This window comes from Embiotoca jacksoni, unplaced genomic scaffold (assembly GCF_022577435.1).
Source record: "Embiotoca jacksoni isolate LCO1_2020_lvr unplaced genomic scaffold, fEmbJac1.0.p SCAF_20, whole genome shotgun sequence".
Classification (NCBI taxonomy): Eukaryota; Metazoa; Chordata; class Actinopteri; family Embiotocidae; genus Embiotoca; species Embiotoca jacksoni.
In genome coordinates this window covers 3959413-3976627 of record NW_027185341.1, presented here as the reverse complement: position 1 = coordinate 3976627, position 17215 = coordinate 3959413, and the positions used below count along the sequence as shown (strand labels likewise).

At 43.5% G+C, this 17215-nt stretch overlaps 1 protein-coding gene across 6 annotated transcripts in view; it reads right to left on the bottom strand.

Annotated features, from left to right (window-relative positions):
- LOC138202044 (voltage-gated potassium channel KCNC1-like) overlaps positions 1-17215 on the bottom strand; it is a 49677-nt gene that overhangs the window by 25078 nt on the left and 7384 nt on the right. For 5 of the 6 annotated variants that reach the window (XM_069155724.1, XM_069155722.1, XM_069155727.1 and 2 more), the window contains exon 2: positions 15271-15959. In XM_069155724.1, the coding sequence (XP_069011825.1) occupies positions 15271-15891 (621 nt within the window). In that variant the 5' untranslated portion in view covers positions 15892-15959. Of the gene's footprint in view, positions 1-15270; positions 15960-16251; positions 16267-17215 lie in introns of those variants that run through there. The other variant, XM_069155723.1, reaches the window with a different exon arrangement.

Here is a 17215-nt window from a genome sequence, read left to right as displayed (position 1 = left end):
CGCCCCTTCTCACACTCTCTCTACCCTTTTTTTTTCCTGCCCCTCTCCTTCTTCTCTACTTGTCCCTTCTCCCCCTCTTCCTCTCCATCTCTATTCCCTACCTCTTTTCTCTTCTGCTATGTTTCTCACTAGTCGGTGTCTGACCTACTTTTCAGATTGCTGCAGTGCTCTCCTCCTCTGTATCGTGAAAACACACACACACACACGCGCGCGCGCACGCGCACACACACGCACACACGCACGCACGCACGCACACACACACACACACACACACACACACCTATACTGAGGTTCTAAAACACCCCTCCACCCCCTCCCCTCACTCTCCCTCTACCCCCCTACCAGCCCCCCCTTTGTCCCAGGGAAGCAGGATAGCACCAAAGGCACCAGCTCAGGATGCTCCCTTATTGGCTGAGCTCCAGAAACTCTTCATATGTACAAATCAGGGCAACGAGGAGAGATTTGCCCTGAAGTGTTATAGTCTTATTTTTTCATGTTACTGTTATTTCTTACGATGACATTAATGATGTAATATAATAACGTTTTTACTGAGGAGATGAGCAGCGCTGGTATGGACAGAAAGTAATGAAATGTTGAGGATGTGTCCTCAAAGTAAGTTGTTTTATCCATGCTATCCATTACATATTCACAAAGTAACACACGTACACCAGAGGGAACAGACAGAAAATAGTGTCAAAACTGCAGTAACATCATATCTTCTCTGTAGGCTACACAGGTGGAGACTCAGGAGGGGGCGGACAGGTGGGAGGGAGACCAGACGATGTGGATCCATGCGTAGAGAGGCACAAAGGAAAAAGTTAAAGAAAGGACAGAGTATGAGCGAGAGAGGGTGAGGAGCGAATGCCAAAATACTGTAGTTCAGTGTAATTCAAACACTTAATTCGGGGAAAAGTTTTCGAAGCTCGACTTAGCGAAGGTAGCTCATCAGTCTCATGATCTCGATGTGATGCGACTGTGTCATGAAAAGAGGACTTCTAAAGAGACAAGGAAGAGGACAGAAAGTATGACAGAAATGAAAGAGCGAGGAAGAGGGAGAAGGAAAAGAAAAAGAAGCAAACATGTCAAGCTAATACTAAATGACAGGCTGTAGCCATAAAAGCAACCTCTGTCAACCAGAGGGACACTCGGAGCTCTGTGTCTTTGTCCAACATGTTAGTCCAGAAAAAAATGGCTGTATTTCAAAGCTGGAAGCACTTTCATGTAGAAGTGGCTTAAATTAATGAATCTGATTTAAAGGTGCTCAGTTGAGCTTTACTTTCAGTGTCGTTTACCTTCATTCTAAATCCCGATGTGAGGCTACAGCACACACAAGATTGCGGGAATAAAAATATCTAATGGATTCAAAAACAGCCAAAGTCGAGGTCCTCACTTTAACATGTTCAACATAATCAGATTTTTTTTCAAACATATCACTTTGCTCCATGCTGTTTTCTACACGTCTGCTGACCTGTTAGTGCCCAAAACATTTAAAAGAAAAAACACTTTGTTTGGGCTGAGCCGACACTTTAAGTACCCTCTAAATTTAATACAGTCAAAATAACGTTCAGCATCCTGTTCACAGTAGGTGCTGCTGTCACTGAAAATTACATTTTCAACAAAGCAGATCAGTTTAGATTATTTAAACACACATTAAAAAGTTGTTTTGTTTCCTGCTGCAGAGAAATACTTTGTGTTCACGTATGTTCACGCTAAATAAGGTTGTCTTAACCTCCAGGCAAAAGAAATTTAATTGAGTTACTCCAAAACAATAATAATATACACAAAATATAGAGCTTATCAAATTGTATTTAGACTATTGTATTGTGAATTTTATCAACCTAAAGAAAATGCAGATAAATGTACATTATCATCAACAATACAGTGTCCTGAAAATATAACATAACTTATGTACTACCGAATTAATATTTCTTCTTTTATCTCAGCATTAGATTCAATTCAGATTTTTGGTGTTATAATCTGGTTCTTGATTCAATAAAAAACTAACAGTGGGACTATATTTTGGTTCCAGATCACCGTGTGCCAAGCCAGAGTCCTGTCATTAGCCCACTCAGCTGCAAATGAAACATGAGATAACTGGTCTTGATGAGGGTCATTTCCTGACTAACAGTAAAGAAAGGTGTGTTCTAAGTAATATGTTTAAGTTAATTGCACTGGCTTGCCAGTGTCCTACACTATCTTTCCAGCATGTGCAGGCTCTGCACCATCCAGGTGTTGAACTGGTTCTGTTTGGTTCATTAACGTAACAATATTATTATTGTTATACAATATTAAGTTTTATTTATTTTTTAAAGATAATAAATAATTACATTTTTATTATTTTCTGAATCAATTAAGTGTCATGAGTATCACAATTCTGATGTGAATAAAAAAATTCCACCCACTCCCATGAATTAACAAACACCCACACCAAAACAATATTGTCAAACCACTCGGTCTTTTCCTGTCTAGCTGGCACAGTGCAAACACAGCAAGGGCACCAGAGATTTGTGATGTAATTGGGAAGTCTCTCCTGAATTGCAGATTTGCCCTATTTTTCGAAATTAAACTGTGGTGTTGGTTGTTTTTACTGTTGGGAAATCATGTACACACAGGAAATAACACACCTGTATTTCAATCTGAAAAACCTGAACACAAAACGTGTTCCTGAACAACAGAAAAGAGTAATCAAAGAAAGCCTGACCTAACAATGAAATGTCTTCAACAAAGTATTTCTACTAGGTGCAACTTTAACCTGTCGTACTCAACTGCAATTAATCTGACCACAAAACAAAGGTTCATTCATGGTTTCAGTAATTAAACAGTATTTTTAGATGGCAGTGTGCAGTGTATTACACTGTAGATCCGAAACATCAAAACAATATGGATCAATCCATCACAGAAATCAATTCTTTTTCAAATATACAGCAGAAGTTTGAACATTAATAAAATGTACTTTTAGACGCTGTACATCAAACCACGCAGCACACAGGTGTGGATGTACTGTATGTATACATCTGTTGGCGTAAGTGCCTGGCACAAGTGAGTGTGTGGACATGACTCACAATGTCAGGGAGACAAACAGCCTATGGGCACAGGAGGTGTGTGTGTGTGTGTGTGTGTGTGTGTGTGTGTGTGTGTGTGTGTGTGTGTGTGTGTGTGTGTGTGTGTGTGTGTGTGTGTGTGCGCGCGCGTGTGTGTGTGCGCACTTGCTGATCCCAGATAGTGAGTGGTAGCTGCATGAGCACTGCATTGAAGTGATGGAGAGGGATGAGCGGAGAGACAAGAGGGAAAGAAAGAGGTGGAGGAAGATGATAAAAGGAGGAGTAGCAATCTGTCACTTCACACTTATTTATCTCCTCGGGCACTTTGTCTCTGTTCTCCCCCCCTCCCCCCCATCCTTCTCCTCACTGCAACATGAAGGTGTGCATATGGGTCTGAACAGCCATGTTAGTACTGTGAATGTATACGATTTAGAGGCACACTGTAATTTTAGAGGCACATTGTAATTTTGGATGGAAGCGTAATGTGCTGAATTCCCTACAGTAAAGCCACCATGTGGGACACCTGCAGCCCAATGACCTTCAAGGTCCAATAGAGTCCCCCTCACTCTCTAGACTCTGAAATTAGATTTGGAAAGATCATCAACATAAATTTAAAAGAGCGGGAGTCAGAGATAGAGAGAGACAGAGAGAGGAGCAAATGAATAAGAGCCTTTGAGAGGGAGGGCGTGAGAGAGAGAGGGAGGAAGGGAGGGAGGGAGGAAGAGAGAGCAACTGTGAAAGGAAGTTGATGATAGAGAGCGTTGATTGTGTTTCGATGGATGAATGAGGAAGAGAGAGTGAAGGAATGGAGGGAAAGGCGATGATGAAAAGATGAGCAGAGGAAAGAAGACAATGATGTGAATCTCACCAATCAAAGGGGTGGGGGGGGGCGGGGGCAACAGAGAGCGAGATTGCAATAAAGAGATAGAGAAGAAGAAAGGAGGAGGTGCTGGGAGCATGAATGTAAGTGATATAACCAAGGAGAGATCGTTGGAGCTGATATTAGCCCTACAGGCGTTTTTGCATGCACGGCGGTGTGCTGCGCTCTTCCTTAACGGGACCCTAGTGGCGCTGTGTTTACTGCGGCACCATCCAGAAGAGCTTTATCATTACAGTATTACCACAGCCCTGCCTGGCTCTCAGTCACCATGACAACCACTGCGTTAGCCTCTGCTTTCAGGCACCAAGGACAAGACTAAGCCAAATACTGCTCCTACAGCTGGAGTACAGGGCTGAATATAGAGGAGCGAGAGCCAAACTGTGATCATTTGCTCCGGCTGCTGATTGTTCAATGAAAGGCTGTAATTTGTCAGGTTAAGGGTGAGTGACCTTGACAGAGAAACATTCATATTTTGCTTCTCATTAGCAGGGCTTTTGTTCCGTGTACACTAGATGGTGATGTGTGATCAGTATTACTATTACGTACCGGTAAGTATGTGGAATCTTTTCCAGAGGGCAAAGCAAATGGGCGACCACTACTGCAGAGTCAGCAATGATAAGAAGACATTGAGGGATGATGTGAAATGTGCACATGAATGAGGCATGAAAAATGAACATTTAAATGACGTGAAATACAGAACGGTCTCCTGAAGGGCAACCCGAGTGACGGTTTCGACTGGGATCGAGTGATTAATCTATTATCTTAGGTGAATGACTGTGGCCATCAGTCAGAGACTTCGGGAAGGAACCACTTAGTGTGCAGTGTGAGTATAACCTTGGGTGGGTTACAGGAATAGCGTTCACTTGTGCCATCATCATCGCTGCGGAATAATGTTGAAATGGAAGGTTTCTTGCTACAAAGGGTACAACAAAAAAACTAAACCCAACAGTCAAACACTCGCGAACGAGACAAAGAGAACAAGTAAAATGTCAAAAGAGAGAGAGTTCCCCTTAGGGACATGGCGTGTGAAATGGACAAGCGGTAAAACCGGGTGGAAAGGAAGAGAGTGGGATGAACACTGAGCGAGAGAGAGAGAGAGCAGCACAGGAAAGATGTCTCTCATTGTTGTTCAGTGTTGTGTTTTCTTCTGTGTGCTGAATTATGAAGTACTTCAGTGGCTTTTAGTCGTTTGTGACCCGCAACCTCAAGGCTTCTTCATGTGAGTCTACGTTATGTCTGCATGGTCCAAGAAATGCACCAAATCACAGTTACATCTCTGTGTATCAGTTCCACTAAATACAGTTAATACCACCCTGAATGCGCTTGAATACAGGCCTGCAGGTGACTCTCACTATCATTAAACCGATAAACATTTAGCCCAGTGTTAGAATATTTGGGAGTCGGAGAGCTTAAGATCCAATGCTGCTGAAAGTTGAATATATAGCTACCACCAACAGCCAGTCAGCTTAGCTTGCAGTCAAGACATAGTGTGGCACAAACCACCTGCAAATGCTAGAAATGTATTTGGAAAATCCATTAATTTATCATATCAGCGCCAAAAGTAAGAAAAAGTTAACACAACAGAGATGTTGAGAAGGTTGGCGAGGTCATTTCAGACCTGTTTTACATTTCAAGGTGCACTGATCTGGTGGCACTTCGAAGGAGGGATCCATGACAGCTGATGATGGCAGACTGACAACAGGCAGAAAACAATCGCAGAGGAAATATCAAGTTCCCGTCACCCTTTCTTCCTCTCCGACCCTCTGTCTCTCCCAGATGAACTGCAGCTGTGTCTCAAGTAATGCAACCGACACGGACGGGCGTCGCTGGTGTCCAAGCCGGAGACAGTGAGCCCCCTGCTAGGGGTCAACCAGCCATTTGAAGGGCAGGAGAGGTGAGATGTGAACGAAGGGTGGGACAGGTGGAAGCAGATGTGGGACGTAACGGGGAAGCTGCATGTGTTGCATGGTTGCATGTGTGCCAAAACACGTGGCCCCGTGCTACGCTCCTGCATCCGGCTAATCAAACACCTGAATGCTGCAAGACGGGAAGGAGGAGGAATGCTGGGGGTTGGAGCGAGGTTGTGAGATATAATTAGCTCCTGCTCTGGGTAATCCTTGCGTATACTATATTTTCTGAGAAACTGTCTGAGGTCAGCGCTCTTGGAGGTGATCCTGGTATAATTTCAATCACAACACAGACTCGCTGACATGATACAGTTAAATAAGTAAGCTCTCCCACAGGGTCGTATGTGCTCTGCAGAATTCAGGTCCCCTCCATTTCATTCCCACTGCAGTCCTGTGAAACATGTTTGAAGACAAACAAACGCTGCTTCGGATTTGGTTCAGATTGCGTCAGCATACATGAGTGTTTGTCCTTGAGACGCAGCCCAAGTCTTCCTCAGCCATTCGTCCCTTTGCCTACCTTCCTCACCCCTTCCTCCATCCGTCCTCTCCTGCCCTGCTCATACTGTCCGAGACACGTAAAGCGAGTCTCCGCTCTATTAGCCACGATGACGGACTGCCTTCACGCCTCCTCCTCTTTTCCTAAATCCCCCCCCCCTGTCCTTTCTCCCTCGGGGCCTCATTAACTATCCATAATCTACCTCACTGCTTTGTCATAAAAGAGAAAATTAAACGTCAAGGAACATGCACAAAGGACTAGCTGCTCATAAAGTTCAACTAAAAAATATATTTAAAAAAAGTTGTGAAACTGCTGAATTTGGAGAGATCTAAACAAAGCCTCTACCAGGCGCTCTGACTCATTTCCATCCAAATCAACTCCCAAATCAGACTGTTACACACTTCTCTAGATCGTGTTTCTATTTAAAGTGGTCATTTGCTGATACACGCACTCTGCCTCCACTCCGCTGCCACTTGGACAGGAGGGACAATCACGGGGAAGCAGATGGTCACACAGGAATCGTCCCAGTAACGCCCTCCAATGTCATTTTCCAAGGGAATGAGCAGGGATCCAGTTTGACTGTTTAAGTGCCACATAATGACGTGTGGCCAAGCATGCAGGCACACACACACAAAACTGGAGATGTACAAGTAGAAGTGTCAGTAACACGGTGGCCATCAGCAGATTACATGTACAATTTGTTCAGTGCAGTAAAAATAAGAAAGAAATCTGATAATTAATTAAACCTTTACTACAAGTATGCCAAAACTGAACTGGTTTCAACTTCTCTAATGGACATAACCCCCCTGTAATCGCTTGAATCTCTTTGGGTTTCGGCCTGTTGGTGCAACTAAACAAGACGTTTACTGGAGCTCTGGGAGATTTTGATGAGCATTTAACATAATATATTTAATGAACTCACGGTTAATCAAGAAAACGGTCATCAGTAGTACCGAAACAGTTGGTTTATTGATCGATTAGCTGATAGTTCAGACAAATAATCAGCAGCAGGGTTTGCTGCTTCTCTTTGTGTTAGTGATGTCAGACAAAACAAGCGGTTTAATGACATCATCTTAGAGCTTAAAAAAATTGTGATTGGAAATGCAGAAAAATCAAGTTTCTGCTTCTCTAGTATTAAATAGTATTTAATAATGTCCAAGATTTCCTTTCCCTTAATATCTGTAGAGTCACACTATCTATCACAGAATGAGGTGACACAAGAGTGATGGAGCCTGTGACCCACTGATGAAAGCCTTTGCGTGTACAGTATTCCTTACTGAACGAGCTGGGTGGCGTGGTGACATTCTCGGGAAAAATCACGAGGGTTAATGTTGTTTTCCACCCAGCAGTGGTTGTTCCACAAGAGACAGCAGGCCGAGTTAATCCTACAAACTCGCCAATCACTTGTGTGTCGAATGAGTGGCGCGACACTCAGTTTGGATCTCTGGGAAGTGAAGTCCAAAAACACTGCTGCCGTTACAGTTTATCACCGTAGGTGCCTCCAAAGAGGACTAAATAGGGATTTTCAAGATTGTTAACTCTGAAGAAATCACAATATGCCACTGATTTTTTTTTTTTAAACATTAATTCGTTAATGCTGAAACTTTTAGTCAATTAAGAAAATAAGTCAGTTGAATTTTGAGAATTCATTATGTGAATGACTCATTTATTAACTAAAAACGAACAAAAGTTCTGATACTAATTTCTGAAATGTAATGATCTGCTGTTTTGAGTAAATTAAGTTTTAGAGCATTGGTTAGACAAACTAAGCTATTTAAAGGCATTACATTTTATTGGCTTAAGAATAAACTGCTAAACAAAAAAAACAAAAATATATATATATATATATATTAAATAGGCTATTTAATCTTGAAAATATTAATCAGTTTCGACCTAAAACTTTTTATGGCAAGCACACATGAGGTTTCATCAGCTAAATTACATTCAGTTTGTTGGTCTGTGCGGCTGTGCGGCTGTGCGGCTGTTCGACGCTTGTCTTCGCATGGCATCCACGTGTGAAAGCGATCTGCAGGGTGACGTGTGGGGGCATATCAAATGAAATGATTTATCTGCGTGCTGTACGTGTGAACACTCGGCTGAATGGTTTGTGGGCTGCTACACTTACAGACTATGGGCCAATGTGTAAAGGCGAACATACTGAGGATGATTTATGTACAGCCAGTTGTTTGAGATGGTCATATGGAAGATGCATGTTGGAATAGAAGTGGGTAAATGTGTTCCTCTGCCCCGTAAAGTCTTCCTTTAGTTACACTGCGTGCTGGTTATTGTTTATGAATAATTGACCATCCTGACGCAGTGGACTTTGGATTAAGCACGCAATTAAAACGATGTTTTAGCTGTCGGTGTGCCATTTGTTTACATATGCATGTGCTCGCGCATGTGGTAGTTTGTGTGATTATAGTACACAATGCAGAGCCCCCTGGTGTGATTTGACAAGACTTGCCCCATTTAGAGAGTTCAGACTCCTACCACAGTAATCGGCTCTGGCACCGTGTGAGCTCTCCACCACGCCACTGCTCTGAATCGTTTTAATTCCACAGCATGAGAGTGAAAACGTCCGGGGTTTACCACAAGGTCCAACTAATTGACTGTGTGTACAGTGCTGCAGAGCGCTGATTCAGCACTTAACCAGCATGGCTCAATGGGCAGAGGCCGAGGTGAAGGAGGAAGATGGCTCGGAAGGACATAATGAGAACGGAGGTATTTGAAGTAATGGGGAGGCAACTTTTCCAACATAACCACACAATATGCTCGATACTCGAATATGCTGACTGCAGTGTAATACGACAAATAAAGTTTGACATTTTAGAAATACACTTATTCTCTTTTACTGCCAGGAGTGAGACGAGAAGATTGATACCACTCTCGTGTCTGTACGCTAAATATGTAGCTACATCGTGCTGCAGCTTTTCAAAAAGACTGCAGAGAGGCAAACAGCTCACCTGCCTCTGTCCAAAGATTAGAACAAAAATCCACGTCACCACCTACAAAAGTCACTACTTATGTCTCATTTGTTTAATATCAAACCCCCCCCCCCCCCCACCCCCAAAAAAAAAAAAAAAAAAAAAAAAACAGTCCACAGCTTTAGAGCAGGTTATATGTCAGACTAGTTCTTGGCTCGGAGCAGTTGCCAGGCAACCAGCGGAGACTCTGGATAGTCATTGGTCCTGCCTGAGACATTTCTAACACAACATAACCCCCTGTAAGATATTTGAATCTTTGTTTTTACACTGCAGATCAGAGAAACAAGGTGTAATGTGTTACTTAGTGAGCTTCAGTGGGTGATAATAGGTATATTTTGTTAATAATTATATTATGTTAATAATAATAACACTAGACAGTCAGTCGAGCTGTTTCCAATGTTCAGGCTAAACTACGCCAACTAGCTGCAGGCTGTATTTACTGCACAGACATGAGTAGTAGCAGTAATATTGGTGATTGATAAGTTAAACTCTTTTTTTAGATATTTGTTTTTATTCGCTCCAGACTTTGAAGAAGCCACAGCACTAAGTTGTAGCTGTTAAGTACTCGGCCACAGTAAAGTCATCACTAAATTAATAAAGCAGTCAGGTCGTGTCAAAATATTCACAATATTAAACATTCTTCAACTAAGAAAGAACATTTGGAAATCACAAAAATCGACATATGTCATATTCTTGTTTACTAAATCGAAGCCTGGCTGTTTTATCCATGCTTCTTGCTTATTCAACACAAAGATCCTGTGTCTATCTTTGTTACGGGACATCAAGCATCTATCCAGTTAAGTATCGCCAACAGACAGCGCTCGAGTTACAAGGCAGCAAATGGAGGGACAGTATGCAAACACAACACGAGAAGGCCTGCGGTATAAAACCTTGTCAGGGAAAATTGAAACGGAACACGATATATTTACCGACTGCAGGCACAGAGAGAGAGTTGACTAATCGCCACGCCCCTGACAGCAGCTACAGCTCAAAGAAAACAGTTTACCTTAATTAACTCAGTGAGCAGGACAGGTTTGGTGCCTTAACTATTTTCAGACCAGTGTTTTCTAAGTGTTGCTTATGTGCTGGATGCTCATACAAATACAGAGTCTCATCCTATCCCTAGTAATGGAGGAAAAGATTTGCCACCAGAGAATGAAATTAAGGCCTCCTTTCCCTTTCTTTGCTATTTTCAGATGCAGTCCACAGAGAGAGGAACGAGAATGGAAGTGGGAAATAGGACTTTCAGCAGGGTTTGAATGGAAACAACTTGGATACACACATACCAGACCCCCCTACTGCAAGTCAAATTTTAATTCCATGGATTTAAAATCAAAAGAGCACCATTAAAGCGACAAAAAAATCATTCACACCTTCACTGACACTGGTGACAAAAATTGTAACTTCGAGGTTCAAAATAGGACATTTGTACGGTAGTGATAAAAATCGAAATGATTCTAAAATAACGATCCCAGCTGTAATATTGACTCTACCTGACGTCCAACACACAACGGATACCAGGTCAATAAGATGAAGGTGAGTGAGGGATTGCTACGACTGGTAGGGACCTGTGCAGACAATAAATAGTCACCTTCACCACAGTTCCCATTATAAGCCGACCAGAGTTGGCAGGTACTTGGAACAGTGTGGCTCTGAGGCAAACAAAACTGGTGCAAAATAATCTCACAAGACTACGCTAAATTAGAAGTGACCTAGTATATAGTAAAAAATGCCTGCGTGTGTTACGGTTAAAATCAAAAGAGGACAGCGGGTTGTATTGGAAATTAATAAAAGACCTTGTCAAAGACCTTTCTGGTGTTTAAGTGACAAGTTGGACAATTATACAACTTATTTTTGTCTTTACATCATTTTTGGGCAACAAGGACTAAAATGTGATACTGTCCGCAACAAAAATAGTAACGTAATAGTAACCCTGCCCTCAGCGATGTTCTGTCCCATCATAAATATTCTATACTCACGAGTTCCTCATCAATACATCTTTCTTTCTATTTTCTGTCCAGCGCTGTATTTTTCTCCCCGGAGACGACCTGTTCTGAGACGGCCGGCATAGTGGCAGGTTACATTTGCGTTTATGACAGCATTATGCTTCTCTAGCACTGAACACAGTGGAACAGGACAGCAAACAATGAACCACAAAATATGACCTTTAGGGAGAGGTGGGCTCTGGACCGCAGCGTCACTCCCCACAAACGAATCAAATACGGGCACAGGCAGTCCGATTTTGGAAAGGGGGCAATGGGGCATCTTGTACATGCTGAGTTACAAATGGTGCTTCGTCAGGAGATCGCTGACAAAGACAACTGTGCCCTTCTGGTGTGAAACTGGAGGCAACCAAAACACTGCTAAACCCGTAGGACAGTTATCGGGCAACAACAGGACAGCCATCAGTAGAATTAATACTGATGTACACTTGACTGGCATGTAAGCTAAGTACCTATTTAAACAGAATGCAGAAAATTGAAAATTCTGCATCTGATGTCTTTATAAAAGCACAAATGTATACTGTATTACCGTACAGTGTGTTAAATTCACCTCTTTAATCCAGATTTTAATGTCCAAAATTGTCTGTTTAATACTCATTCAAAGCTTTTTTCTTTATGTAATTTGTAATAAGACCATTTCGGTTTTTAAAAAATCCTAATCTCAAAGGCTAAATAATAATTAACCGTCAAACATGATCTTCTCCATCTTTGTTTAACATTATCTAGTCAACCTGCCGAGTGACAAGTGATCGCATCAAATTAGATTAACTCTTGGTCAATGACAAAACACTGACAAAACATTAAGCACAGTTCATCAATATTAGTGAATCCTTAGTTATTCAATTAGGATCACTGTAGCTCATACAGATTTGAGCTTGAAACACTAAGTTGGAAAAAGAACTACACCAAAGGAGGGATAAACGGGCCTAGATACTGCAAATTGTATGTCACCCATGCTTGGATCAATAAGGAAATCAAATGCAAATCGTATTGTATAACTCCTCAACAAAGAGAAACACATACGTCCATAAATTGAGTACAAGCCCCCTGTACAGTAAGCCCTCAAATTTTAAGTGGTGATAGAGAGAGCGAGAACGGCTTTAAAAACAGGCAAAAAGAGAAGATAATCAATAAAATATCAATCAGTAGGCAGGAGGGCAGGAAGATTGGATGGCTCGAGCCCTCAAAAATAATCGAAGATGCTAAGGCAAGGGTCCCCACCCCCTTCATGCAACATGTTTCTTTCTGTGGTTGTCCCCTCTTCTCTGTTTGTACCCCTCTCCGTCTCCCTTTCTCCCCCGTCCGTGTCCCTCTCAGGCTCCCCCTTCAGTCTTTCTCCCCCTCGATTCCTCTCCACTATGTCACCCCTTCTCCATTTCTCTCTCGCTCCCAGCCCCCCTCCACCTCTTTTCTCTTTCTCCGGCGCTCCCCCTCCTCTCTGCCGTGTCTACTGCAGCAGAAAAGCCAGCACAGACACCAGCGTGTGTGTGTTTGTACATGTGTGTGATACTACGGTAAATCCACCAGCGAGACGCACACCATCATGGAGGTGAAATTCAGAAAAATCCCTGCGTGCGTGTCGAATGCTCTGATCAAAACATTGATTGCTAGCGCGTTACATCACAGCCATGCAAACAAACCCCCGTTAAATCACTAGAGTAACGTCTCTCCTCCTGTCTCCCTTTATTTCCTCTCATCCCCCTCTTCCTCACCGTGTCTCTCTCTCATCTGCCTCATTCTATTTCCACATCAGCATCACAGTTTTTTTATTCCTGTTTCCAAGCCTTTTCTCAATCCCTCTGTCTTTTCTCTTCACGTATAATTTGCATCTCTCAGGACCGAGAGACCAGAAGGTGCTGGCACATCGGACAGGACACTTTTAGAAAGAGCAAAAATGAGTGATCTGGGTCACCTCACTGTTTGACGTATGGCACTGGCATATCGGACATACACAGTGAAATGGGGCTACGTTCACCCACAAATGGAGCCAGTGTGGTGCAGCCACTGAAATGAATCCCACCTACCACCTGTTCTGTGCTCTCCACAACCCCAATGTGGTGTCATAAACACCAACCGGGACGCTGAATGAATGTTAGTTTTTGTATGATTCATGAGATCTTGGCCAGTGTAACCAGTGAATGTGATGTTTAACTGTACATTGCATAATATGGAGCATTTTATCAGCCAGACACCAGGTACAGTATCTTACATCAGTAAGGCAACAGTAAAAATGCTTGTCTCTTTTTGCTGCAACAAATCTCGGACCAAATCTGCTTGTGGGTCGATGGTTCAATGACTCATTTGAAGCATCTTTTCCCTTGTTGGAAAATTCTAATTCTAAAGCTATCTCCCTCCCATGCATCATTAGGAAAATGTGCAAATAACTACCTCTGTGAGCTGCTTTGTTGCATGGAGTAGGGGTAGAGAGGGTTGGGGTAGTAAGAAATGCGCTTCCTGCTGGATCCCAAGTCCAGAGAGGCGGATCAGGTGGCCTAAACCAGACTAGGTGTCCGTCACAGTCCAATACTTTCCTCCTCCTCTGAAGGGAGCAGAGTTAAGGTATGAAGGTCTATCTATACCTGCTGCTAGAAGAGGTGTGACTGTGTTTCAGAATAAAAGTGTAAGAGCCTTTCTGTGCAGTTATTGTCTTTATCTGTGGTTGTATGCATTGCTGAGTGTGCAGTGATTGGTGATTTAATCTTTTTTCACATTCAACTATTTCCAGCGTGATGGCATGAACGCCTGGCCACTGCAGGTGTCTGCTGACTGTCTGGTTTTGTATTTGGATCTACAGTATTCATGCATTCACAGCACCAATGGCTCCTCACACAGGCTCATACCAGAAAAAAATAGTCCCAACAAAAGCAAAGACATGGTGCGATGAGGATGATCAAACTATAAAACTGAATATAAAAAACAAAACAAAAATCAAACCAGATATGATGAAGCAGCTGGATTCAGAGGGTCTGAGAAAAAAGATCCACAAGCCCACTGTAACTGTTTTCATGTACCACGGATCAAAAACACAGTCGGGGGTACTTGTTACTCTTACACCTGTATGATCAAATGCCATCAAATGGCTTCTTTCAGGAGGTAAAATCATGAACTATTTACATGAAAACAATAAAGGTTATCCCAACCCAGTAGCAAGTTATGCGTAACGGGAATGAAGCCCGTGCGTAAAAGCCATGTAGCATTCAACTGGGACAGGGGGAGGACTGACAAAAAAACAACCCAGCACAGTGGAGCACGATCAAGAACAAATGTGGGGGAAAAGACGTGCTCTTTTACACCGACGGTTCGGGGTCGTGCAAGCCTCTTCAGTGATGTGCTAAAATAAATGACTAACGTGAAATACGGCGCATTGATGTGTATCGTAAATGCATAAGTATCACCTAATGAAGGCGTTTGGATGCAGGAGGTGCAGTGGATGCTGCGTTTGGGGGAAGATATGTATTAAACCCGCTCATGTAGCAGAATACGACGATAGGAATTAAGGTAGCAATTAAAAAAAAAAAAAAAAAAAAGGTATTCAGTGTGAATCCAGCTCGTGCGAAACCCAATTTACATCATGGAAATATAAGACATGGAGATGATGTGTTCGACAACTATGGTTGTTAATTCAACTAGTAGCCTACCCATTAACCAATAGCTGACATACAATTTTCCATTTTTTTTCCAATGCTATCAGCATTAATTATTCACAATCAGTGTCCATATCCCGCCATTTCATACAAGCTATAGGCTTCTGTCAGAAATGACATACCAGCAGTCAATGCATGGTCTGCATTATGAAGGACTACATTTTTTTTTTTCAGCAGTAATGATAACGGAAAATGTAAAAAGAAAGTTTTAAAAAACTTATCATGACTCAAGCAGTGGTCTGAGACATCATGAGGCAGAATATGCAACAGTACAGACAGAAGTTGGCCCCTACAGGAGAGACGTGGGGAACTCACCCGGGCATATTTGGAGGAATACGGGTCTTCAAACAGTGCCCATATTCTGGGCTGCCAGGTTTTCCACCAGCCCGCTTTCCTGGCGTCCTCCTGCATGCACAGTCTTTTTAAGTCCCCATCCGCACCACCCAGCGCCGGGTCGTCGTCCGGCGCGTCCGGTTCTGGATTCTCGAAGCTGTCCAGCGCCTCCTCCGCATCCCGATGCTGCCGGTAATTCATCCAGCAACAAGCCTCCACGTCCGTCTCGTCGATGCCCCAGAAGGCCAGCTCCTCTTCGAACAAGGGACCGCACACATCGTTGGGACAGTGCAACTTCCCGGTGCGGTAATAGTTGAGGATGAAGGAAAACACTGACGGGTGGCGGTCGAAGAAGAACTCGTCTAATTTGGGGTCGTAGTCGAAGTTGCTGAACGCGTCCGGCTCGGTGAGCCACGATAAGCGGGTACCGGGCAACGTTTTTAGGGTGCTCCGGTAAGTCTCATGCCGCACCCCCCCGCAGTTTATCACGATTTTCTCGCTTTCCGACGGACAAGTCATGTCTGCGCTGTAACATGCTTTGTTGGACGACTTGTTCCCACCCTTGCGCCCTTTGAAAGAGGATACACACACCGAACTGAGCATAGAGGACCGGGGGGGGAGGGAGAGGATGAGAGAAACCGAAGGGAGGAGGAGGGAGGAGTCTGAGGAGTCTGCAGGGAGAGAAAAAGGGCAGAAATTTTTAGCAGAAGGGAGAAATAGGTTTGGATTATCAACATTGCAATACAAATTAAGAATCACAGGCTAATGCCAGCTGTGTGTGCAATCATTCATTTGATAATCAGCTGATGGAAGGGCACGAAAACGACCTTGTGCAAGTACAGAGGGGGACAGGGAGCAGGGGAAGAACATGATGAAGAGCAAAGTTGTTTTTTTTTAAAAACAACATCCTTTGAGCAAAAAAAAACATGCCAGTGCAGTGCATGAAAACAGGTGGCTTTGTACACCGTCATGAGTCAGCATCCTCGTGGGCTGATTGTTGACACCGCTGTGATGAGAAGATCTGAAATCCCAGTCTGAAGCTGTGGTGATGTGATCGGGTTCCCCGGGGCTGCTTTTCCCTCCTCTGAGCTTTTTTGTTTAATTCCGACTGTCATGATGTGCTCGCATTTAACAATCTCTAAATTGATCAGGCTGTTGCTCAAGTCAGTGTTCATTCAAATCCTCTCTCCTAATTAGGCCACCCCACTCACCCTCACCCCACCACCAAAAACTGCATGTGCGCCCAGGGGTGTGTGAGAGGGAGAGAGAGAGAGAGAGACACAGACAGATGAGGGGAGAAGAGAGGAAAACTGGGGATCTATTTCCTTTCTTCCCCCCCCCCCTTCCTCCAGAAAGCCTCTCTGATGTTGTGGTGCAGCGCCATGTGTGTGTGTGTGTGTGTGTGTGTGTGTGTGTGTGTGTGTGTGTGTGTGTGTGTGTGTGTGTGTGTGTTAATTGCCTCCCGAGAGTGTGGTGTCCGTACTAATGTTAGATCTCCTCAATCAGCCTATGTGTGTGCTACACACACTGCTGCAGCCCCCTCCGACCGCACTGAGATTCATGCGATGCACAATTATGGCAATGCTCTCTCTGCCACTTCTACCATGCACTCTGTGTGTCTGTATGGGTGCAAAGACATTCGGAGATAGAAAAAGAAGACGGAAGGTAAAGGGGTGTGTGTGTGTGGGGGATGTGGGGGGGGGGGGGGGGGGGGGGTTAATGCCATAAATCTGAATTTTAATGGAAGGATCGAAAAGGACAGAGCAATCAGGAAAACAAGGCAGGCAGACCTTAAGACCGGGACAGAAGAGGGAGACGTGGAGGGGAACAAATGAAAACAGAAAGTGAATGCAGCACATTCACTGGGGGCAGTTACAGTGAACAGCTATAGTGGAATATTGTCTCTCCTCTAGGAATGGAAGAAGGG